Raw genomic sequence first — 26,734 nt, 5'->3', positions numbered from 1 at the left:
AGATTCGATTATGCGCCGGCGTCTGAACGTTAATAAGTTGGTAAACTGTGCGATGTTTTTAACATGATAGTTCGGCTGAGTTTAGTTACCTTACCTTGAAAAATTAATAGAAAAATATCCTGCAGTTCTAATCGATAGATTTTTTTGTAAATACATGAAAGCCTTATATATAGTTGTAGCTTTTTTAACAATAAATATGCTCCGACAAAGCAGTACCAACAATGTTTATATAATTTTATTGATGTCGAGGAAATATACAACTTTACAAGATTTTTACTAAGCACTTCCCATTTGCAAAGGCCTCGGGAAAAGCTAAATATTTTCCTTATGGAAAAACTGAAATTAATAGCGAGCGTGCTCGTGACACTTTACCCCTGCTTCACCATGGCTATATTTCTGCCGGTGACAAAGCTGACGTGCCACGATTTAACTATACGACATGCTTGGAAATTGAAATAGAAAATATTATAAGGCGTTTGGTACATTCGGGGTGCGCCGGGAATGTCCAAAAGTTTCATACGTATGAGTTACGATCACAGCTAGTAATGGGAAACGTACCAGTATTTTTACGTAATTTAAAGCTATTTTTAACAAATTACTAACATAATCTATGTGATGGGGCTTCTAATATATTAAATCACTTAACATCAGGTGAGCCTCCTGCCCGTTTGCCCCCTGTTCTATAAAAAAAAAAAAAAAAAAAAAACATAATTTGCGGCTGTGCGCTAATGGACATTCTTTCTATGTGCGCATTTAACATATGCTTGACCGGCGAAGGAAAACATCGTGAGGAAACTGACATATCTGAGACCCAAAAAGTCGACGACGTGTGTCAGGCACTGGATTGCCTATTAGATTTAAAAATGATCATGAAACAGATTCAGAAATCTGAGGCCAAAACCTAAAGAGTATGTAGCGCCACTGATTTATTTATTTAAATACATAATTTAATTTTAATTTTTCTATGAGCTGTAATTAACGTTTTTTGTTATTGTCAAGTTTTTATAACTAATTAAACTTGATTGATACAAGGAAAGGTTAGAAGTTTAATATCAAGAATTCATTTGCCTATTTATTTATTTATTTTATAGAACGTGTGTAGAAATGTTGTTTTTATTCGCGTTCTTTCTTATTCAGTGTCAATTGCCAAAACTCCGTCAAAACAATTTAAAAGTTATATGGCATGTATAATCTATTGACCGTGTCGACTACCAAAATAAACTCTTGCTATCTTGCCATATAACCCTTATAACATTGTATGAAAAGGTTATAATTTCCTGTGTTTATTGAGAAATAAATAAAAAAAAACGTCACAAAAATCTCATATAACTCCAAAAATAATAACCCGAATGTTAGGGATCCTCGGATTCATTTAAAGTACGTCCGGCGCGAACGCAAGTCGCCTTCGCTATTTCGCTCAAACAATAAAATTATAATTCGGTTAAAAATAAACGCGGCGGCGTTAGCGTTCCAGAAGTTAGTTTAGTTTGGAGGGCTTGAAGCGTGCGGTGCGCGCAGGCAACAATACACAACTGCGAGGTTCGTACCTGTTCTCACCTCAATGTCATTATCACTTATACTAACTTTTATACACAAACCATCTGCGGTAGATAAAATATCAGTCAACGCGACACCCGCGATCTAACCGCTGTTTACCGAACAGAAGCGTCGTCTCTAATTACTGCTAAGCAGAAAAGTCATTTATATATTAAGTAAATATATTGTTCATTAATTAATTTTAATTTAGAAAAAGTTCTCTAGCACTGCCGTGAACTTTAAAGTTCTCCAAGTTATAAGTTAGTGAGGTGTCTGGAGAATCGCAAACTTGGAGTGTGAGATACCCTGTTAGTAGAGTATGAAATCTAATAGTAAAGGTAAAGTAGATTAATCGTATTTTTTACTTGTTGCTGATAGAATTTCTTATGGCAGAGTAAATTACATGACGTCAAAACCTTTTTGCACATTCTGTCTCCTTTTTTAGCACATGCGGGAAAGAGACAATGTAAAGGTTAAAATAGTATTAATTATATAGGAGAGCATTTACGTAGTGTAGTTAAAATCATGCTTACATCAAATTGGCATAAAGTTCATTAAAATTATCCATTAACGCACGTAAAATTTATTTATTTTGGTAATGATTGAAAGAATGAGTGAAATCCAGTCCAGTATTTTAAGTACGTTACAAACATGTGAAAAAAAATTTATATCAGTTTTAAAATTAAATTTCTCCTTTCTGTTTGTAAAATCTTAAATTGATATCTGTCTACATTAATAATATTCAATGGTAAGCAATTGCTCATAATTGAAAGAAGCAATTGCGTACAATAATAAACATACAGACAGATGAGACTAGATAATATAAACACAATTAACCACAATTAATAAATTTCACACAATGACGTAATAAAACAAATATACTTTGAGATATATTTTTATAAATGCGTGGGCGCAGACCGAAGATGTTTTGCAATTTTCTTCGTCTTGTCGCAACATAAATGCAGTGTATTTTAATTTATTATTTTGAATGGCCTCGCTCTGATATCCGAGATTCTAGAGACAGTTTGTGTAAACTATAAATTCTTTAAAAATACACTGGATACATTTGAAAGACTTATTGCTATGATGCTGAAGTGATCGTTTCACGAACATTTTGTGGAAAAAGTATTCGTAATATTGTCACGCGGTTTTGTAGCGATTTTACTCTAACGAGATAATATGTTTTAAATAGGATTTTTCATGGAGGTGAAGATCGCAGAAAACTCTGTACAAAATTAAAGAAGGAATTTATAAATACATATAATAAATTATTATGAAGTGGTTTTGGAAATTGTGATATATATCTGTTTGTAAGTTTCACTTAAAAAATCGCGGTAAAAGTTTGTTAACTAAAAATCAAATTGTTTTCAAAATCGAATCGTTAGGATTTTTTTATTAAATTTACCGGATGTACTGTTAAATTACAATTTGAAATTATAGTGTTATATAAGTGCTATTTATTATTAGGAAAATGTCTTAACATATGCAAGAAACTAAAATATATAAAATTATATATTGACCATTTGCTATAAAAAATATATATCTATTTTTTCGCTATACAATAATAAAATAACAAAAAATAATTTAGGGATAATATGTCGCCTATTATTTCAATACTGATATAGAAAATAAGAACATTAACTGATATTACGAATATTAAAATAACTAAATTGGCGAGTTTCCGCGAGTTCGGTTGCCAAATTTAAATAAAACATAAGCTAGTATGATTTACAAGCCCCGTGTTTACACACTAAAATATACAATTTAATACTGAGTAATGTTTAACTTTAAAACTTTGACTTTGTTTATTCATATTTAGTTATTGTTACCTCGCACCATACGCGTGCCTCATTTGGCATTATTATTTATATAAAAATATACCTGTGCCACTACAGACTTTTTAGGTCTAGGCCTCAGATTTCTGTATCTGTTTCATCATTTATTAGGCAAAGAGAAGTAGATCTCCTTGTGTCTGAGACACGACGTCGACTTATTGGGTCTAAAACAAGCCAGTTTACTTATGATATTTTCCTTCACCGTTCGTCCGACGGAAAATCAATTGGTGCACAGCAGGGAAATAAACTACGACCTTAAGGATGAGAGTAGCATGTTGAAGCCACTAGGCAAAACTGCTCAATCGTTCTTAATAGTTTAACAAAAGAAAAAAGTTTCAAGTGCGCATAGATTATAAGGCAGGTTTCTTTCTGATATCCGAAATTTGAAGCTAATACGAGGAATATTCTTTTATTAGACATGGGAGATAATTTTTGTATGAAAACATTGTGTCTTTACTATAATTTTTAAAATATCGAAAGAGTTGCCGCGCTTTGTATTATTCTACACGGAGTATGCAGCTTTAATATACCATTAAAGAAGGTCAAGACTATTTTTGTTTAACTATTATGTAGTTAAGGACGCCATTAAAAGGGATTATAATAGGGCGTAATGACTATGAGATTCATTACATTATATTTAAAAAAATCAATATTAGTTTATCGCGGGTCCTGTTCTAAACTTTTGTATCCTGAAACTTCAGAATTCTCTTCATACCTACGGGATTTATATAAAATCACTAGATATAAAAAAAAGAGAACTGCTATTTATAAATAATTTACCCTTTAGGTAATCTGAAGACACTTTGGAATTATATAAATCGATATTAATAATTATTTTTACCTAGTCTTAGCGATCAAAGATTATTTGCTGATTTAAAGATGTAAAAAGCGGGCTATATTATTGTGTACATTATTTTGTATGCTAAATATAAATTAACGAAGGACTGGTCGACGTTTCTTTAGAAACATTTCTTCAAACTATTATTCAATATATTGAATTTTATATGATCTTTTTTAGTTTTCCGTTCCATATTATAAATTTAATTTTTGTCTTATATTATGCAAATGTTTTTACAAGTTCCTTGCATATATGCCTACGAGTCCTGAAACGTGTTTATATAATTTCCTTACAGTAAATAATTCATGTAATTATGTATTGACAAATTATTCCAACCACATATCAAAATTATAGTGGAATATTCAAACCATTTGCATATTTGTTCCCGTGCCAAGAGCAGAGAATTTAATGTACTATTTTATACGTTAATTATTCACAGACGTTTATATTAAAAGGTTTACAGGCACTTAGTAGATTATTAAGGCACATTGTCCCATGGTCCTTCAATCGGGCATGAGGACACCACACTATATGTTTCATTCTATCATATAAATAAAAGGTATAATTATTAATCTATAAAACTAAATCATCACTAAAATAAATCAAATTCAAAAGCGCAGTTCACGACGCACTCATAATTTAATTCTACCTAAGTATAGAACCAATTAAGGCAAAAAAACATGGAGCGTTGGGGGAGTACTGCGGTATAATAGACTCCCAAAAAAAGTAAAAAGTGCAGGCAGACTAGAAATATTTAAAATAAGATTAAAAGACCATCTATTGAGTGATCATCAATCTACGGAAATGAAAGTTCATCCAAGTTCTACCAAGTTTCTGTTTTTCTTTTTTTTTTCAAATTGTAACGTTAGCATATAAATGTTCTCATGTAATTGACTAATGTCTATTATATATACTATGAGAATGTCTTTAAACCTCAGCAGCATTTTCTGCTTAACAAACCAAAACAGATTTGCTTAGAATCAAATCACTGACGTTCTCACTGTAACACCATACATGGTGGAGGACGACTCAACATAACGATATTACATAAAATAAATATTTACATATAACAATGGAAAGTTTTATAGTAATCTCTTTCGGGTGAATGTCTCCTATATCTTCCTCTGTGAACTCTTCTGCTTAATGTCCATTTACTTTGGGCTGAGTTAGCACATCGTCAAAATATAATGACACGTGGCGAGACAAGACCAGACAGCCCTGAGTATTACTCCTATATGTCAAATACGTTGGGCATTTGAAGCACTCTGATTATCACCCTCGATTGCGTCAAAAGCTGTACCTAATATATAGAATACGTAAACAATTCCGATTCTCAATGAAACACGTAACAATGACGTATGCGATCAACGTCAGCCAGGTGTGTATGAAGATCTGAATCTCAAATGTAAATCGCACTAAGAAGTGTATTTACAGGAGCCAAATTAACTCGGGCATTTTCAATGTAGTTAGTTGATAAACTGCATAATACAATTTTTTATAAAAATGCCTCCTTCTGCTACATGCTCGCAGAAGGAGACCACTCCACTGGTGCACTCCAGGCCTCCTAGCATTACTTATAACACATACTTATACACCCGGTAAAGTGAGGTCCACCATAAGGGTGGACATCACTTTACCGGTGACCTTTTTAATAGGTGGTCAATTGTGCCTGACACACAAAGTCAAAATTTAATTTTTTCTTCACCGCACGAGTGAATCACATATAGACAGAAAGTCCGTTGGTTTACCCGACATACCTGATGAAGAGAGTCACACGCGTAGGCACACGCTTCCTACACACTTACACTGCACTTAGAATAAGACCGATTTACTTTTATCAGTAAATGCAATAGATCAATATAACTGAAGCTAAAATTATTATTAAAAAAAATTGTTTAAAAATACACATGATGTGTTTTTTACGTGTTTCCATTGGTAATAAATAAAATCTTCTTTAAAGTTTCCTCTAAACAATCTCTCTTCTTTTTATGTAATTAATTAAGAAGTACGGAAGTTTACCTATAATATTATTTAAAAAACAGCTCTTATGTACCTTTATTTTTCATGTCAACAGATGAAAGGCTTTTGTAGGTATACCGTTGATTTAAAAAAATATAAATCTACTAACATTTAGCTGTTATTTTACGACATCGCAAATAGGCAATGCGTCTCGCGGTGAAATAAAAAATTCATGGAATATGCAGATATTGAAAATACATTTGCACGATTTTTTAATTTGGAATTTGAATTAAAAAAATATATTTTACTTTGATACATCTAAATATATAAAACAAAGTCATGTTAGTTACACCACTTATAACTCAAGTCGTAGTAGATGTCTTTTTTGGTGGATAATTCCCGCTCCGAATAGCGGAAAAATATCAAATAATTAATTAATTTTGCGTATGCAAACAGCATTCTGCATCTGTTGATAAAACTACGCATCATTTTACAATTCTTTCAGTTCAAGTAATTCCGACTTTGAGGTGCATAGCCAAGTTAGGATCTTGATCGAAGACATGTGTTATCTCATCAAAAAATGTTGTGTATCACAAAGTGAATTAACAAGCAGTATCGTAATATTGGCGATAGAGAGAAGAGCCCCAATGTGTAAAACTGCCTTTCTTCTTTTACAATGGCAAGCAATAAATCATTTCTGTATTTGAAAAACAGAGTTGTATAAATGTAATCCTTACTGATATCCTAAACCTTAATGAAATCCTAAATTGAGATTAAAGACTACAGTTAAGACGATATTATTAGACTGTTAGGCGAAACGAAGATAGCCAGGCCAGCTAGTTAATAATAAATAATTATTGAGAAGAGGTGATTTTATAACAGTTAATTTATGTATTTAATAAAATTGCAAACTTAAATTTACATTCCAAAATAAAAAAAATATATTAGTATAGTCAAAATACATCACGAATGCAAAGAATGTTAAATGTCTGTTTACGTTAGGTACTTATCTAAAAATCTACATAAACGTTACTGGACGAATAAGGAACTTTATTAACGTCCATGGCATGCATTTGGGGAAGACTAGTGTGTTTGTTGTATATGTGACATCACATGTACCACCAGTACTCAAATGGCTTATGTTAAAGTGACAATTGACTTTTGTAAGAAGGGATAGAAAAAGTGTATATATAATTTTTGATAAATGTTCAGCCTTCTGTGCCTGACACATGCCATCTTTACAGACCCAATCTAAAGCATACCGGTGTCCTCACGATGTTTTCTTTCACTGTACGAGTGAGTGAGTTATACATAGACAGATAGTCCATTGGTCCATACAAATCCAGGGATCAGTTGCACGCTAAAGCCACTACTACCCGGTAACTATTTTACTAAACAAACAAAAATCATTTATTCATGTAGGAATCAAAATGTACACTTATGAACGTCAAAAAAGAAATATGCATTTAATACTTCTAATTTTAAATTTACTGCCAGTTCTCAAATCAAGGGCGTACAGTCACCACAAGTAGCACCCGTTCACGAGTATGACGCATTGCCAGCCAGCGGACCCCTGGCCATATTTTAGAGACAACCCGACGCATGGACGCCGCATACTGCATAATAAGCATACGCAGGCAGTGTTGTGAATTTCACAAACAGAATTTTAAAAATACTTTCTAAATAATCTATGATAATAATTTAGCGAGTTTAGTAAATGTTAGAATGTCCTACTTTCCTAATTTCTTATCATGACATGTTTTAATTATTTTAATCCGTTGATATTTGCAAATATTCACGGTATACATGCATGTTATGGTAAAACTGTGTTCCAGTTAACTGAGACATTTAGATAATGTTAAAATAGGTAAATATTGAAAAATGTATGTGTATTTTAATTATAGAGAAGATAAATCGCAAAATATTTAGCGCAAGTCGAAGACGGCTGGACAGTTTAGAGTAATATTTTTTATTTATTCGTTATATTGTGAGGAAGGCTCTGAAAAATTTACTTAGGTTTGTCTTTCGGAAATGGGGTCTATGGCATAGCATTACAAAATGCTCTGTGTAGAAATGTCTAAAAAGGCTAAGTAAAAAAAATCATATTAAGGCGAAACAAAGTTTGTGGGGGCAGGCTAGTTAATAATAATAATGACACTTCATATACGTCACAATATCTCAGAACAGGGGAATAAAATAAAAGAGACGAAGAAAGTACATATCCGATCTAACTGCTGCAAGCAGTTTCTTCCAAATGATCTAGAAATAAATCTTACGTAAATATGACAATACAAAACGTAAACTACTTTATCAATATCTTTAAAAAAATCAACTTAAATTTGTATGAAAATGGTCACGTGGCGCAGCGTGAGAAAATTCCCATACAAATTCGTTTGCGATAGGTGAAATTATTGCTTAAAAAATCTTAGCTACTTTAACAATTTATGGCTTGGATAAAATAACTTTTCAACAGGGTCTAAAGGCTCAGGTAACAATATATTTATCTTTTAAGATTGCAGTTTTAATATTATTGTTATCTTACAATAACATCGTTTAAATTTAGTCTCTTAAAAGCTTTACAAAGAGTATCGTGAAACTCAAAGTCAGATTAAAAAACACATTAAAAATTCTTGTACTTGCAATTCTTACAATGCAAGATAATCTTTCGACCTGGAGGGCACAAAGTAAATTCAATTTACCGCTGCACTGCGGAGTATAAGCTAATGCATCACTGCAATATTAATATAGGAGATTTCATTTTGTGAATAGAGTCGCTATTCTTGGTACGAACGCAAATACGGTACTTTAACATGAATATTATTTGAGTATTTTATTGTGATATTTTTATGCCGGATAAAGTAAAAATAAGCAGACGAGACGTAAACACTTCACTCGCCGGAATACTTGCGCTTTCAAGGCCTTTAAAAAGTGGTGTTACTCATTTTTTTTGATCCCAGTCCTGTCCCTGGGTCGATTGGTGCACGATGTATCGGCATTTAGTGCCAGACATTGTGGACATTAGAAATATTTTTATTCCAATTAATAAAATCGTAATCTTAGTATTTTCGTATAGGTTTATAATACTATATGATTTACTATATATATAAAGTATACGTTGTTAATATAATTACAAAGGAAATCAACAAAATTTTCCTACGTTAAGCAGAAATATTTGTATCTTTTTTTGGTAAATCGTACACAGTGTAAAAAGGTCCTTAGATATCTGGCTACTTGCCATGCTGACGTCTCATCCGGGAAAGGTGGGACAGGTAATGGTGATTGCCAAGTGTTAATGAACTTAGACAAACGTTTTACTCAGTCGGAGATGAACTTGGACGTTTCAGGAATTCTAAAGGCGGAATCTAGCTTTATTTCGATTGTATTTAAAAGTTGGGTGACAATTAGAATTCAACCGAAACCTATTATGTAGGTATATATTTTCGTATCTGTATATAAAGTATACATATAAATTTAGCATAAGGATTACGTGTGTTATGCACTTGGCAATACAAATAATTATTTTTAGATATTTATGAAGTTACTTATTTTACAGAAGTTTTTATATATATATGTATAAGACAGTTACTTTTATTTCGAATAGGCAGTGTTTTGGTAAATCGTATTTTTCAAGTGCCATCTTATGTTATTATAGTGTATTTTTATTTTAGTATAGTGTTTTGTTAACCAACAGTGTCCAACCGGTTTGTTCATAAATATAGACTGAGACGATTGAACATTTAAGCTGCATACTTCTGTACCACTGCCAATAAACAACTGTGATGTAATATACTTTGTTTGGTTTATGAACCGTAAAACTGTAATTAGATCATTTAAAGCAGTTTTGGCCCAGTGGTTTTAGCGTGCGACTTTATCCCTAGGATCGTAGGTTCGATCCCCCGTTGTAGGCCAATGGACTTTCTCTTCTTCTTCTTCTTCACTTTATTTGCGCAGTTAAAATTCGCACGAACGCTGAAGGAATATATTGAAAAGCCTTAGACCCAAAAACTTGACAGCGCGTGTTAGGCACATGAGGCTGATCACCTATTTGCCAATTAGATTGACATATTCATGAAGCCCAGACCAAAAAGGGTTTTAGTACCGACACTGATGTTTTTTATAATTAAAAAAAAATTATAAAGTTAAAAGTAAATTCCAGACTGCGTGTTGCAGCGCACTTTCATAGAAAAATACGATGATACAAACCTCTTTGTGATTGTCTAGGTTTTAAAATAAAACTAGTGGAAAATAGGAAAGTTACGAGGTTATAAATTTTGTTAAAACCATTTATCCACTATCTTCCTCACTATATCTTACTGACGCAGCTTCCTAACATATTTAATGTAGATATAATAACCTAGATTTTGTGTACATCTGGGTAAGATTATAATCATAAATTAAAAATAACTGAATAAAAAATAAGTTTTGAGACCCTTGATAACAAAACCATATCCAATAACTAATAAATTACAATTGATTTCTAAACTAAGATTAATCAGTAATAAAACTGTATTTGATGATTTATGTTTACATTTTAAGGTAACGTATATATAATTCACAATCAGACATCTTGTTTAATATTGTTTTCTCATGAATTGAACTCACGACTTCAGAGTAAAACAGCGAAGACCATTTTAATGTGTTTGCATTTTACAACCTGTGCATTGAGTTTCGTTAGTAGTAATCAGGTATATAATCATATATATATATATATATGGCATGGCAAATATCTTTTATTAAGTAAATTACCAACTCTGTATATAAAGATCTAATGAGATAAAATTCATAAATATAAGACAGCAAGATTATACTTAAAATTTAAAAATAAAAACATTTTTATAAAATAAACCGCGATTTATAGACAACGTGAAAAGAAGAATAAAATTGTTGTTTATATCTCTTGTCGCATTTTATAAGCTCTCATTAAGCTTGCAGAAGGCGAAAAAAGCCGCACTCGTAAAAAACATAGACGCGATATTCGCCCGTATTCATGAAGTCATAAATATCAAAATAGAACGGTCGTATAATGTACAGATGTTGTATTGATTGCGTTTAATGCATGCCATGTACAATCTTGGAGTCGTGTCAAATGAGTAAATCCTCGGGATTGTGAAAGACTATGTCTGAAAATTGGTTTAGATATGCAGAGAGAGAATGAGCTATGCCATTGTTGAACTAACCTACATTGAGACAAAATAATATACCAAAGTCTGCGAAATTATGTGACAATATAGGAGTATATTTTGTGCTACTGAAATTCTCTAACATTAAACATATCAATACATATAACATTCTATATGGTATTGTTTGAAATTTACAAAGGATATATTTTAGTTAAAATAATGTTGGAGCATTAACGTAACTAAGCATTTGCTAGAAACCTTAATCGATATTGTAAAAATACACTTCGATAGATTATTACTTTAATATCGTGTTAAGAATATCCGGTGTTGCACTCCTGAGTGTACCGGTCACCACAGCTTCTCTAAGTTACCGGGACCTCTGCTTATTACAAGTCCACAGAAACTCAGGCCATCTTCGTTTAATTCGCCTTCTACTTCCAGGTCTTTGAGGCCCAAGCTTCTCACTTTTTTCTTCACTCTCGTTAAGAAATTAAGAATATACTTACGTTATTACTGCAATTGCTTAGTAAATATAGAAACAATTTGACATTTAATATTGTTTAATATTAAATGTCCTTTACACTTTACTTTATATTTAAAGTTTTATATTATGTTATAAAAAAGTATTTCTACAAAATTGTCTCTAGTTTATTATCTAATTAAATATTATCTAATTGCCGCCCGTTTAGAGCATTCTAGAGTAATAGCCGAGATTATATTTAAACAATCTTAATTCTATTAAAGCTAATATAGCACATAATATTATAAATATTGAAGTGTTTGAAATTTAATGTCACTCTCAACTGCCTACGATTTCTGAAAATAATTTGAAATTGAATAATAATACAAATTAAGGTTTTTATCGATACAGTGATATATTTCTAAAAATACTATAATTATAATGTCAATGTTAACCTGTTCCGCGAGGGAAATAAGCCAGACTATTCATCGCTATATTAAAGCGAAAGCGGGCAAAGCAAAATTTCAATTGTAAACAAAAGATCATATCGAAACTGTTAAAGTTAAAAATTAAATAAACATTTTTTTAACAATAATCTATCTGCTAAGCAGAAAAATTATTTCATTTGACCCCTCAAATGAAATTATTTTTAGCTGTAATCATATCGCAAAGCTCGTAAAAGTAAACAGGAAATCGGTAAGAAAATGGCGGGCAGGCTGTAGTTATTTTTACGTTTATATGATCTGTTTATAAACAGCAGTTATTAACGAGAATTTATGCTAAAGAAAGATTATAAAAACTTCCAATTCAAATTTGTCTATATCTTCTATGTAAAATGAATCAGTGGTTCTTCATCTTTTTTAGGTCTTGGTCTCAGATTTCTGTATCCGTTTCATGATCATATGTATCAAGGTCTTTTAGTGTATCTCCATTACTGGAGGTTGGCTATCAGTCTCATGAAGCGTGGCTTGTCATGTTCTAGATGTAGCAACCCTTCCTCTACTACTACTACTCCTTAATGTTCACTCCTTAGATGAAGGAAAACATCGCGAGGAAACCGGCATGCATGCATATGGCTGATCATCGGTACCTTCTTACGGTATTCTAGTGTAGAGTGCTGCTGCTAAGGTTCAATCCATATTTCTGCTGCATAAGCGGGCTGTTCCGGGGTATTTGTTGTGTTTCCCGAAGGGAGTCGGTACGAAATAAGTTTAAGTAATTAAATATGACACTATCTGGTCAATATAATTTTGAAGCCTTGTTGTATGTACAAAAAATATAAGAACTACTTTGAGAGTACGACTAACCAGCCTCTAGAAAATAAACCACTCCTTATATGGAAATTGTATTCGTTTTTACAACAAACCTTCAAGCGAATCTTGAGAATTATTACTAAATAAAATCAAACGTAAATTAACCAATAAAGCGTAGACAGAGACATAGACAGATTACCAGCAGACACATAAGTTCGTTGCCGGCCTATAAAAAGAAAAAAAATGCTTTTAGAGACAATGTGTTCAACATTGTCTTTAAATTCCACAAAGTAGCTTCATTCATGAATTCGTGAAATCGCCGCTGAAGTCAAAAACTGGAGCAGAGAGAATTGAATCCTTTATATAGACGTTTCAATCATTTTGGAATATTGATAGTGAAAACTCAAGTATGTAATACCCGTAAATTATATTCAACCAGCTAAAGCTTGACCTACTAGGGTTGCCACTTACCAGTTGCCATATATGAAAAATATATACTATACTTATAGATTATTTAGAAATATTTGTTGATCGCGTTTCGCAACGCTTCTCTTTCTTTCGGGTATAATTTAATTATTGTGTCTTCTTATTATCCGTTAAACTCTTGACAGAGCGGTCGTGATCGTTATGTAGTAGTAGTATTAGAAGGGGCAGATGTGATGCGCTTCACCACGTGTCGGCATCGTTGCCTATTAGAGGTTCCTGCACTCATTGAGTGAAACTTCTACGGAAATCTTGATCTGATCAGTCTAAGTCATACATGTTACATCATACACATAAATCTTTCGCGCGGTCTAGTGTCTTCCACCTTTCACCTTGTGTATCGGATCAAAAATGCATGCATACCAATTTGTCCAAAACTGCCAAATCGATATTGATCAGTTTTCTTCCTTAAGTTTATAAATTGTATGACAATTATTAAAAAGCAATGACACTTTCCTTATCACATGCAACTTTAATATTTTTTAATAAGAAATACATTGTAAAATTTTATATTGCATTAATATAATGTTTAAAGAACTTTATTTCTCATTACAAAACAGAAATATTTTATTTACATGAGAAACTTAATATTAATATGTATATTATATTATGGCAAGATAAGCAAACTCGCTCGACTAGTATTGCGTGTCGTTGTGTATTTGATTTTTTTAAACGACAAGCAACTATGGATAGAGTTATTTAAAATTTTTTTTATCAAGATACAGGTGCTATATACATACAGTTGTTTAATTGTCATAATTTTGGTTTCTTGGTAGATTTTATTAGTTTTATTGGTAGTTTTAGTAGTATTAGTATTTTATTCTAATATAATATATCAGAGCGTATCAACCCTACCTGTAACCTATCGTTACTATCACCGCCCAAAATCTCAATAGTTATCTTCAAAACAGAATTTGCCTTTCATAGTATGGGATTTTTATATAAGCTAAAGCATTATTTCGTTAAAATACTATAGTATTTCCTTGTTTCTATCCGCCCATATTTTATCAACACTATCTTTACTGTCCTAATTGACTATAAAACGCACTGATTGCTTGTGTAATAGGTTATTTAGACAAAAGCATGGCCTAGTGCTCTCAGCGTGCGGCTATCGTCTTTGGGCTGAGGTACTAGGTTCAATCTCCGGCTATGCACCAATTAACTTTTTTTATATAACCGTGAAAACTTCGTGAGAAAACTGGCTTAACTAAGACCCAAATATTTGACGGCGTATGTTAGGTACAGGAGGCCGACCCAAAAAGGCTGTAGCTCCTTTGTTTTATTTTTGTTTTTATAATATTTTAATCCTTTGACCTACTTATTTAGTTAGCTTAGGGACGTATATATACCTACTTACAACGTCACTATGGACAATAGCACATTATAATATGTATTATAACTAACATTGACGAATTGACGAAACGAAACATTTTTTTCCTGTAATGTTTGGTTCTCTAGACATTTGATTCTACACCAAAACTTTTCTAAAAAGCTTGAAACTAATTCACCCAATATTATGTCTTATCATATAAGTATGGATTAATCATTTGTATACTAATAAATTGTTTTATTTAAATTATGCAAATATTTTTGTCTATTTATTCCATAGAGCAAAGCTCAAACAGTATTTATAGTCGCAATTCTTTCATGTAACCTGAGTTATTTTTCTACGAACATTTGCCAATTAGAACAGCATTGAATACGAATCGTTCGTTCCACAAAATGTGCACTAGAAAGCGGGCGATTTATTCCATCTATATTTAGATCGCAAAAAATAGTTTATTATGACACAATCATGAATCTTTCCATTCGTCTGTTCATGAATGTTAGAAGATAAAGCCGGACTAATGGCCAGATTTAGTTGGATTCATGCCTAATGCTCTCTTAACAAGTTCGATTTTTTTAACTACGTCAGCAAAGAGGGATTATGCTTTTCGGACTTTTGCGGATTTGTTTAGAAGTAATATTTTGTCTTTTACGATGTCGATTAGATTTTAACTGTCCTATGAAATTTAGATTTAAATATGTCCTTTGAATAATTTTACTAAATATTATTTGATGTTTAAGCGAAAACCATTCATGGCCTTTGCACTGCCATCTCATCTATAGCTATGTATAGCTATAGTCATGTATAGCTGCCCACTGAAGTATTTCCAAATCAATTCGACTTAGGCTCCTTTAAAAAAAGAGTGAGAGAAGATAAGATAAATTTAAGTACTGATGGATCGCGGGGTGGGTCTTAACATCAGCTAAACGTATGTTTTATAAAAAATCTAAAGTTACGATATATATTTAATTGTCCTTAAATTAAAAAAAATATAACTAATTCAAAGATTCAACACACATTAATTTAAAGTAAGCATCACATCATTTGAAACGATAATCTTTGAAAATGCAGACAGAGTATATAGAATCTTCTTTAAAGTCTGATAAAATTTTAATTACTCTACTTTTATTTCTCTATAAGATTATTAAAACTATGTTAATGGTTGCATGTTTTTCTAACAATATTAAAATATTTACGAATGCACAAATGACTTCAAGAATATTCACTTATTCATAAAAACTAATTCTGTCTGATTGGACTCTTTTACGCAAAGTACTTTTAATCTCTCTTTCAAAATGTATGAATAATATACATTCAAATAAAATAATTAAATAATGTATGAATTTACGGTGGGAAGAAATGTGTATGATGAGTTAAAACGGTGCAATTTTATTAATTTAGTTTTAAGAAAGGAAAATTTTAAGAGCGTAAAAACATCTTGTTTGAAATGTTATTTTCGCAACAGCAATCGTTAAATGCATATTAGAAATGCATACAAAATTCAAGTAATAATACAATTATGCTATGTTCCTCTCATTTAGAAAATCAGAATATTTCAAATAGAATATTTCGCACATCTAAATACAAGCGCGGTCTTTGTGATGGCTGGGCGGAGTTTGTTTCACTGATATTTTAAAAGTATTTTTATTACACAGTAGATTGAAATACACGGGTTCAACGCGAACTATCATTTATCTTTAATAGTGGTATGGAATGCTTTAAGTTCAATTTAATATTAATTTGTTTCTTTTTCAGAATGGCGACAGAAACAGAGACTGTAAATATAGAAGTAAGTAGCTTTTTTTGTATATTCAGAACTTGAAAATTCTCGGAATTCATCAACTAAATTATAATAGATAATAAATATATCTATTTTATAATCCTTTGTACATGTAATTATATATAAATTTTAGGGACATGTTTATTATTATTTTTACTTAAGAGTCGCTAGAATTATTCGTTTTTGAATTTATGAATTAATTTATAGTAGAAAATTATAATAAAAAATTTAGATATTGAAGAGTAAAAAACTTTTTCATTATATTTTATACATTCGTCATTTTAAGTAATTCCTGTTACCCACTAACGGAGCAATGTATCATTGTTACTGATACTGGCAGACATATTGTTTGTATTTCTTTGCTCGTGCAATGTGGTAAAATGGTTATTACCAAACAGAATATATTTAAACTATATCTCAACATTTTTTTCTCTACATAATGTGACACAGCGAAAAATTTCCGCATACCTCGGTAACGATAGAAAATCTGTCAGTCTGTTGCAACACTCGTCACTACAGCTTGCCAACTGATTTCCGGTTTAAATTGTCAGCTGCTTTGAAACTTCCTCCTAAATATAGATCGCCAACTATATATATTTAAAAAATATAGATTCTTTTGTTTGCTTGATCAACGTTATGTTTTAAGAATCTGTGGTTAAAAAAAATTTATAAATAAACATATTTACTTAACGAATCCAAATGCGCAAGGGCAATTGTTCAGGAAAATTTAATGTAACATATTATTGAAACGAAACTTTTGGTACATGATCGTAATTTTTTATGGATGAATCGTCACGAAGCTGTGCAGCGTTTTTGTCGTAGAAAAGGGAGAAAGCGATTGAGAGAGAGTGAGAAAGGGAGATATAGAAAAAATACACGCTATTGGTTGATGCATTCGTTTAGTAGTAACATCTTAGAACTTTAGATGGCAATTCTGTCGACGACTTGTGCAGTAAACGCATTTTTTATTTATTTATTTTGTATTATCATTAGGACGTATACAGTGTGTAAAAAGTGTGAATATACAATTACATAGATTGATCATATACTAGTACATGACCATCTATTGGGACTTTATTTTACGTAATTATTAATTTACAAAGAAGTTTCAATTCACGTGTACTTTGTACGCACACACTTTTTAATATTATACGTTTCATAAGTAATTTTGTTAAAAAACTTAGTTATTTATTGATCTTTATATTAAGTATATATTTTGTTATGCCGTCAGCCATGATTAGGACGAAGGATAAACGAACATGCTATTTCTAAACATGTTCGTTTATTCTCCGTGTTCCATTATTTAGTCTTAACTGTAGCTGTGTTAAAAATATCGCTTCAAAACTTTTTGCTCTGTCGTGTTATTGTGCCAAAGCTTTGTGAAAGTTCGCTGACTGATAGACGTCTTTTTCAATGTCACTCCTGAAAATTAATGAACAAGTAATATACAGCACTATTGCGAACTACTTCAGGATGTTAGTTCCTTTAACCTTGTTAATACACTAACTGCAATTGTTGTTTATAAAGTTTTTGTGGTTTAGATTAATTTTGTATTTAAATATTCAAATAGCATTAACAAAAACTATTGATTACGATTGAAAATAGGTACATATAAAAGATTTACCCAACCACGTATCTGTCGTCCTCAATATTCATATATAAGTCAGATTCTTATTATCCTCATGTAAATAAATTATGACATATATGAATGTATTTTGGAATTTAAAAATAAGTAGTTTGTAGTATACTATTAAGTTAAAGTTGTATACAAAATGACACAACACATTAGATTAAAATTATTTTTGGTTTAAAGCCAAAATGAACGCATAATAAACGAACTAACACCCGCTGTCAGCACTAAATCTTATTCTTTATCTGCTTTTAAACAAAGAATGTGTAATAACTGAAAGAGCTTCCGCTAACTGGGTACTTTTAAAATATTATTTACGTAGTGTGGCTAAGAAAAAACTAATCTATATTAATAAAGATTTTCTCGTTACTGAAGCGATGCTTATTTATTTATATCGCCGTCGTCATATATGAATGGGATGAAATCTTCATAGACTAATATAAAAATATTTTTTTAATAGAATTTGATTCGCGAGCGATACAACTATTGTAGCGGTCATACACTTTTATAATACGATTTGTCTTTAGCCTCAAAATAGGCTCAATTTTCCCCGATTACCTCTTCATCGCAAAACGTAAACTAATTTGAATAACTATTATTTATGGTAACTTTCAAATTCATTGTAATTTTTTATACTCGGTAGGCAAACGAGAGAACAGATGCCAGGTTAACATGATTTTGTACATATAAAAAAATTGGTTCAAGAGAATTTATTCCTTATATAGTAACTGTTGTCATAAGTATCAAATATAGAGAATTTACTTTTGTCTTAAACCTGCATTGTAATAATAATAACAATTGAAAATGAATAATAGTAAATTTTTATTTAGATCTAACGGATATTAACTATTATTGTTAATGAAACAATGCCATAAATTATTTCAGAAATGTATTCTTTCAAAGCTTTAGCGAGAATTGTTTTCAATCATGTGCCTTAATATTTCATTTCTGCGTTGGACTTTTATTAACGTTTTCTCAAGATAGAAGTTTGTTACGAAAGCGCAAATGCACTGAAAACATTAAAAGTTTTAACTGCAGTATAAACGATGAACATAATTAAATGCATTATATTTTGTTTGTTGAATTATTTTGCATTAAAAATTTAGTTGAGAGTCTGTGAATGATGTTTAACAAGAATTGTTCTGTATCAAGGAAATAATGCATCGCTTTATAGTATTACGAGTATTCTACATGTAATCGTAAAAAAGGGAATAATTTAAGATTTTAAAAGTACCAGCTACAAAACGGATAAACCTGGCGGAAATGAAACCATAATTGTTGTGACGATTCGCATTATACAAATCGTAGACATGGCACCCGATATTATTGGGGTCGTGACGAAAATACATGGCGGTTGCGGGCAGACGGCAGTAGGAGGCAAGCGGCGCACGCGCCGAACGCGCGTAGCTTCCCGACGTTCTAATGTAGCGGCTAATTTACTATCCCTGCTATAATTAACCGCTGCGACTAGTTATTTGAATGTTCCGTAGTGAAACGTAAGGAGTGATGTGAAAATTTAAGTGAGAGTTGTAGATAACGCCATAGTTCCGATCAGGAAGTAAAGTAAACATTTCTCGTGTGAGTATTCCAGTATAGTGTTGTCAATTTGCCAAAAAATCTTTTAATGTAAACATTAATAGATGATAATATTTCAGTAATATGAATCCTCCGTCAGCATTGGCCGGGGCCATGAGTAGAGAACGTAAACCCTTTACGTATACCCCAGGAGGGATAGATCTCTCTGAGATTAAATCGGAACGTATGGCCCAACGTCTTATGAGAAATGCAATGAACCAAGGTGTTCCTGCAACGCCAGCCCCTCCGGTTCAATCCCCTCTACCTATATCTACATCAGTCGTCATGCCTAATTATAATTGTTTGCCAGTTCAAGTATTCCCAACATTTACTTTGCCAGCGAATCCTAAGTCGCTTCTTAGAACAAGAAGTAATCCAGACCCGAACGAAAGATTACTTAACAAAACTGATAAGTCTTCAAATATTCAACCAATAAACGAGACTGTACAGAACAACGTAGCATGCAAGAACATATCACCGATAAAGTATGACGATCCAAGTACTAATAGTAGTAATAACTTATCTCTCAACTCTTCGCTTGACTATAACAGCGGTGGATATTCAGTTCCTATGCTTCAGAGAAAAGACGAAAATACTTTTATGGAAAGTACTTTAAAACAAGACTGTAACCGAACCAAATTCGAAGAGGAGCATTCAAATGCTTATAACAAGATAAGGCCTGCTTATTTTAATGTCCCTCATGAAAAAACAAGTATTGACAATAGCAATAGTCATGAACAGGTTACACTAAATATTCCAAGAGAAGGGTGTGAGCAAATCAGTAATAAAAAGGTGGATTTGAAATTACTCTTTACTTACTATGTTTATGTCTTTATGTCTGTGTATATTGTATGCTACACATATTTAATCTACAATATAAAAGAAATGTAGAAAATATACTAATAAACTATATAGTGAGTTAGTAACTTATATCTATCTTATTTTTTTAAATTAATCTTATTATTAATCACGTATTACATAACATATTTTATATTTAAAAAATATAATAATAATATAATAATAATAAAGTTTTATAAAATTATTCCATTTTTCAGGAAAAAGATGAAAATGAATCAAACGGAGAAAACACAAAGAATGGAGATACAAATGCGGCTATTACTTTAAAACTACCAACGAAAAAGTCTGAAGCAAAAACAGAAAAAAATGTTGAAATAGTGAAAAATACTTTACCAGATGGATCAGTTCAGGAAGTTAAAACTACTACAACTACAGTGACTATCGATGGAAGAACAGAAATAACAACTGAAACTGAAACTACAACATTTCCAAAAGACTGCGGTGATGACGTTGAATATGAAGTTGAAGTTGAAGACGACGAAGAAGTGGAAGAAGAAGAAGAGGAAGAAGAAATAAGTGAAGAAGAGGTGGTTCGTAAAACTGAACCGACATGTGAAATAGTTTCTAAAACTATTGACAGCAATGACACAACGGAACTAAATAGCAAGAACGACAGTGAAAAAGTCAAAGAAAACCAACCACTTAACAATGATGTTCAATTGATTACAGAACATGAAAGCCATGAATCAAGTACTACAAAAAAGGTTGTAATAATTCAGTCTTCTGAAACACAAGATTCTGATGTAGAAGACGAAGAAAATCGCGATGACGTAAATAAATCAGGCGATGTTGATAAAGAACCAATTGTTGTATTAAAAACAACTACAGATAATGAGGAAACTGGTGATAAAACTACCGAACTGAGCAGCGAGATTAAACGTGAAAATGATTTAATTAATAATGATGGAGCGTTAGATACTGTATCAAATAACCAAGAAGAAATAGAAGATAATGACGATGAATATGAAGAAATAGAGGAAGAAGAAGAAGCTGCAGACAATTCTCAAGAGGTTATAAATAAAGAAGAAACGTGTCCTGCAGAACTTAATCAAAATGACGAAGAAGTTGAAGAAGAATATGAAGAAGCAGAGGAATCTGAAGATAAAGAGCAAATCACATCTATAAGAGGCGAGGAAATAAAATTAACTGAATCTAAAAAAGATGAAGAACCACTTAATGTCAATCAGGAAATTAATAACGACACTAATGAAAGTGATGTTAAAACGATACCAGTTCAAGTTTTAACCGAAAAGAAAGACGAATCCGAAAAGGAACAAAAAGAATATAAAAAACCTGAAAGTCAGCCCTTACCAGCTTCAATAAATATACCTTTAATAGAACCCGTTGTACCATTGGATAAAGTTGAAGAAGTTGAAATTAAACCTATTGGACCTGCAAATGAAATTATCACGAAGACCCATACGGAAATAACAACCACAACAAGTGGTAAGCCAGTTGGTAGTCACAGCACTCAGACTGAATATAATGTGGTACAAAATATAGTCACAGTTAACCGAACAATAAAAACTTTAGACCATGCTTACGAAGAAATTCCTGATAATATTCCAACAATCAAAACCTTTGTGCCTCCTTCCTTAGAAGGCAACTTCTTAACATCGCAGCCGGCTTTTAAGCCTAGCCAGGCAAGTTTTACACCTGAACCACAAATTGAAAGACGACACAGCTTGTTACTGGAAAGGTTAAGTGTGGAAAGACAAATGCCTCCGGAAATTTATCAAAATCATACCCAGAATAGTAATCAAACTTGGGAGGAAACAAAATACTCACAAGAACCTCAGAGTGAGATACTAACTGTTAGTAATGTCAAACCGAGTATGATAAGTAAAAATCAACAATGGTATCAAAGGAATGAGATGGAAAATCGCTCTACCACATTACAATCCACTGATTCTTTAAATAATAACCAAACACAACCTCAAAATATCCCTCAAGTACATTCATTTTACCAACCAAAGTCTCAGCCTCAACCTCCAACTCAGACTATTTATCAGCGACATGTTCGAGTACAGCCTTCACCTCAACCATTGTATAAACCATCAAATCCAGTGCAAAATATATCACAACCGTCATATCATTCACAGCAACAATCAAAATCAACTTATCAATCTCAACCAGCTTCTCAACGACTACCCCAAATACAGCCCCCCGAACCTGTGCAGCCTATTTATCATCCTCAACCACAATATCAACAAAATTATATCGACAATACCTGTGAAGAAACATACAAAAGTAGTACAAATAAATATGAACACAGCGCTTACCCGTCTTACACTTCGAAACCAATATGGGCTGGGAACAGCTTGGATTCACAGCCATTATCAAGTACGCTTTCAAATCAAAGCTACCATCAGAAAAATTCCACAGAATCTTTTGAGCAGTCCCATAAACAACAATTGTCATCGTCGTATGTTCCTCCACCTTGGGAACAAGACCCTAACTACGTAGTTAACAATACAACTTCAAGCTTTTACCAGCCAACGCCTTCAAAAACAGCATTACCAACTAACACAGATTGGTTACCGCCAAAACCATCTCCGAAATTCTCTAAGACAACTCCAACATCATATATACCACCCGCACCGAACCAATCATTTGTCAAACCTGTTAATACTTCTGAAACTCCAAGGCAGCAAGGTCGCAAAACCTACTACAGCGAATATGAGCGAAGGTATATATCTGTACCAGAAGCAACATACATACCGAATGAAACAAAACTGCAACCTCAACCGGACCCTTCACCTCAGTACTATTATGACAAAAATGAACCAGTAGAAGTCGTTGAACCTCAATGGCGTAAAGAGTTGAGAGAATTCAAAGAACAATCATCTAAAACAACGGTTCAAACGGAGCTAACGACTGTTCGCCCGCCCTGGGAAGACGATCCTAAATACGCAACACCTAGTCAACACTTCACTCCCACTCCAACGTGGACTCAAACTTTAAAACCGAGATCGTATCGTGAAAGAAGTTTCGAACCTGAATACATTGGTTCTCAGGAATGGCCAAAAACTAACACTTTAGGCCGTGGTCGTCCCCAGAGTTCGTACACAAAGAATACCGTTGACAGAGTGCCTGATAGGACGAGAGGAGTGTCTGTTGATAGATACAATCCCAATAATTATCAGTCGCCTATGACGAGGGAGCACCCGCCACCGGCCAGTCATATTTTGGATCCGATTGTCCAAGGAAAGACTTATCACAACCCGAACGTGCCCGCATATCACTCAAGAGCTTCAGTTGAACCAAGGTAAACCATGATACATTTTTTTTTTTTTTTTATAGAACAGGGGGCAAACGGGCAGGAGGCTCACCTGATGTTAAGTGATACTGCCGCCCATGGACACCCTCAATGCCAGAGGGCTCGCGAGTGCGTTGCCGGCCTTTTAAGAATTGGTACGCTCTTTTCTTGAAGGACCCTAAGTCGAATTGGTTCGGAAATACTTCAGTTGGCAGCTGGTTCCACAGAGTGGTGGTGCGCGGCAAAAACTGCCTGGAAAAACGCGCAGTTGTGGAACGGCGGACGTCGAGGTGATACGGGTGGAATTTCGTATTCTGCCTCGACGTCCGATGATGAAACTCAGCTGCAGGTATTAATCCGAACAACTCCTCTGAACACTCTCCATGGTAAATGCGGTAGAAGATGCAGAGAGACCCCACATCTCTACGCAACGCCAAAGGATCAAGCCGCTTGGAGAGATTTTGGTCGTCAACGATTCGAACCGCTCTTCGTTGAATACGGTCAAGTGGAAGAAGCTGGTACTGGGGAGCACCCGCCCAAAGGTGGGAACAGTACTCCATGTGGGGCCGAATTTGCGCTTTATATAGTTGCAAGCGGTGGCCCGGAGTGAAGTACCGTCTCGCCCTGCTGAGCACACCGAGCTTTTTGGAGGCTAATTTTGCCTTTCCCTCCAAGTGACCGCGAAACTGAACGTCGTTCGATATGTCAACGCCAAGTATTCCAATGCTGGCTGTGGCTTTAAGGAGAGTGTTTTCGAAAAGAGGAGTAGCGACAAAGGGTGTTTTTTTAGCGGAAAACGCGCAAACTTGTGTCTTTTTGGGGTTAAATTGGACTAGGTTTAGTCTGCCCCAGTCAGAGACTCCACGTAGTAGGGTTTCTACTTCAGACACAAGTTTGTTCCGGTACTCATCGACATCTGCCCGAGAAATACTTGCCCGGCCAGTGTAAAGAGTGTCCCCAGTGCTGTCATCCGCATAGCAGTGAATGTTGCTAAGTTGCAACATATCATTGATATGCAGAAGAAACAGGGTCGGGGATAAAACACAGCCTTGTGGGACCCCAGCGTTCACGGGTTTAAGGTCGGAACATGCTCCGTCGATGACGACCTTGATGCTCCGATCGGCCAGAAAGCTGGAGATCCAATCGCATAATTTCTCGGGAAGCCCATAGGCTGGAAGCTTCGAGAGCAGTGCTCTGTGCCACACCCGATCGAAGGCTTTCGCTATGTCCAAACTAACCGCTAGAGCCTCCCCCTTGGACTCAATTGCCTCCGCCCATCTATGCGTAAGGTATACAAGAAGGTCACCAGCCGAACGACCACGACGAAAGCCGTACTGAGAGTCACTTATCAGCTGGTGGCCCTCCAGATAAAACCATAAATACATATATTCGAAAATACGAAACCAATCTTATTGAAAAAATATTTGTTATGTTTTACTATAGAAGTAAAAATAAACATTAATAATTGTTATTCTAAATCCATTACGATGGAAATCGTTGCGAGCTATTTATTAGCTTATAAAATCAGATTCGACGAAACCGAACTTTCTGAAATATTTTGACACAGAAAAAATGCCTGAGACTTGACTTATTGCTTTTTCAGAGAGCAGCCAGTCACGTATCAACAACCTCGTCATAGAGAATCACGCGCAGCTCCCGTCCAATCCAGGTCATTCAAATACTTACAATGGATCACAGGCACTGACGACTGAATATCTGGTATATCGTTTTTCTGAAGTTACAATTTTAATGACGAAGATAATATTTATGTCATTTTCTTTTAAAATCTTGATCGAGATCTGATTTTTTATTTAATAAGCATATTGTAACCTCAGAAACTTTGAAAGGTATAATCCTGGCAGAAATTTGGCTAGAGTAGAATGATGCGTCATCTTGCCAAGTTACATGCCGAAATTCAAATAGTTTCTAAGTACGATTACTCGATACGAATTAAGTGAAATTTATTTAATTTTGTATAAACTTGTTCTTTGATGATTTATTAATATCTCATTTTTAAGTATGTTAACGTAATATAATTAAAGTATTAACATTGCAAATTAATGTCAAATATAAGACATGTTTCATAACCTCCACTAACTTAAACACGCATATTTTCTTCCGGTAAGAGCTAACCATACACCGAAGTTTATAATAATAGTCCAGTTTACAGAAACGTCAGAACATAAACTCTAACTGGTCTAGTCTTCATTAACTCTCATTTCTTTTCTAAAAGTAATTTGAGTTGGCTATCAATGCCCTTCAAAGAACGCAACATTACACATCTTGCTTCAGTAAAATGTGAAGAATGTTGAATTCTACAATAATTATTGGTAGTTAACAAAAATCTATATAAACTCTTGCAGTCTTTTATCATTCATGCACTAGGCTTTCTGAATTCACTCGTTTTCAGTAGGATAATTTACGGCTGTAAAATCTGACATAAATACGTATATAATGATGCATTTTATGAAGTAGACCTACCACTAAAATGAAATTTATCCCTTAAAGAGTAAAATAAGGGAAACGGTAGAAAAGTTTTTGTGTCTACATAACCTGCTTTGAACTATGCATATAAATAAATCTTTTTTAAGCCTTTTACGGGTGAAACCACAGTCAATAATGTTACATATATGATTATTGTTTTTCACATAATTTATACATGTAAGGAATGTAATAAAACTTCTCAAGTTCTCATTAATCATTTTATTAAAACATTTTAATTTAATTGTTTCTCATTTATACAAACAAATTGTATGTAAAATAACGTTATGATCACTCATGGAGTTGTTGATTTTTTATTTGAAATAAATAATAATTTTTA

At 33.1% G+C, this 26,734-nt stretch overlaps 1 protein-coding gene across 3 annotated transcripts; it reads left to right on the top strand.

Annotated features, from left to right (window-relative positions):
• The first annotated feature begins 1,371 nt into the window (after positions 1-1,371).
• On the top strand, positions 1,372-26,734 carry LOC110994478 (uncharacterized protein PF11_0207). Of its 3 annotated transcripts, none has more exons than XM_022261123.2 (4): positions 1,372-1,539; positions 16,567-16,600; positions 20,852-23,922; positions 25,517-26,734. In XM_022261123.2, exons 2-4 carry the CDS (start codon positions 16,568-16,570, stop codon positions 25,623-25,625), a joined length of 3,213 nt encoding a protein of 1,070 aa, XP_022116815.2. In that variant the 5' UTR covers positions 1,372-1,539; position 16,567; the 3' UTR covers positions 25,626-26,734. The 3 variants fall into 3 exon arrangements, with proteins under 3 accessions (XP_022116815.2, XP_022116816.2, XP_022116814.2); XM_022261124.2 differs by lacking the exon at positions 1,372-1,539 and adding an exon at positions 1,646-1,874; XM_022261122.2 differs by lacking the exons at positions 1,372-1,539; positions 16,567-16,600 and adding exons at positions 19,568-19,799; positions 19,877-20,588.

The sequence above is a fragment of the Pieris rapae genome, chromosome 14 (assembly GCF_905147795.1).
Source record: "Pieris rapae chromosome 14, ilPieRapa1.1, whole genome shotgun sequence".
Taxonomy (NCBI): domain Eukaryota; kingdom Metazoa; phylum Arthropoda; class Insecta; order Lepidoptera; family Pieridae; genus Pieris; species Pieris rapae.
The sequence above is the reverse complement of the archived record's forward strand: the minus strand, read 5'-3'. Positions and strand labels throughout refer to the sequence as shown.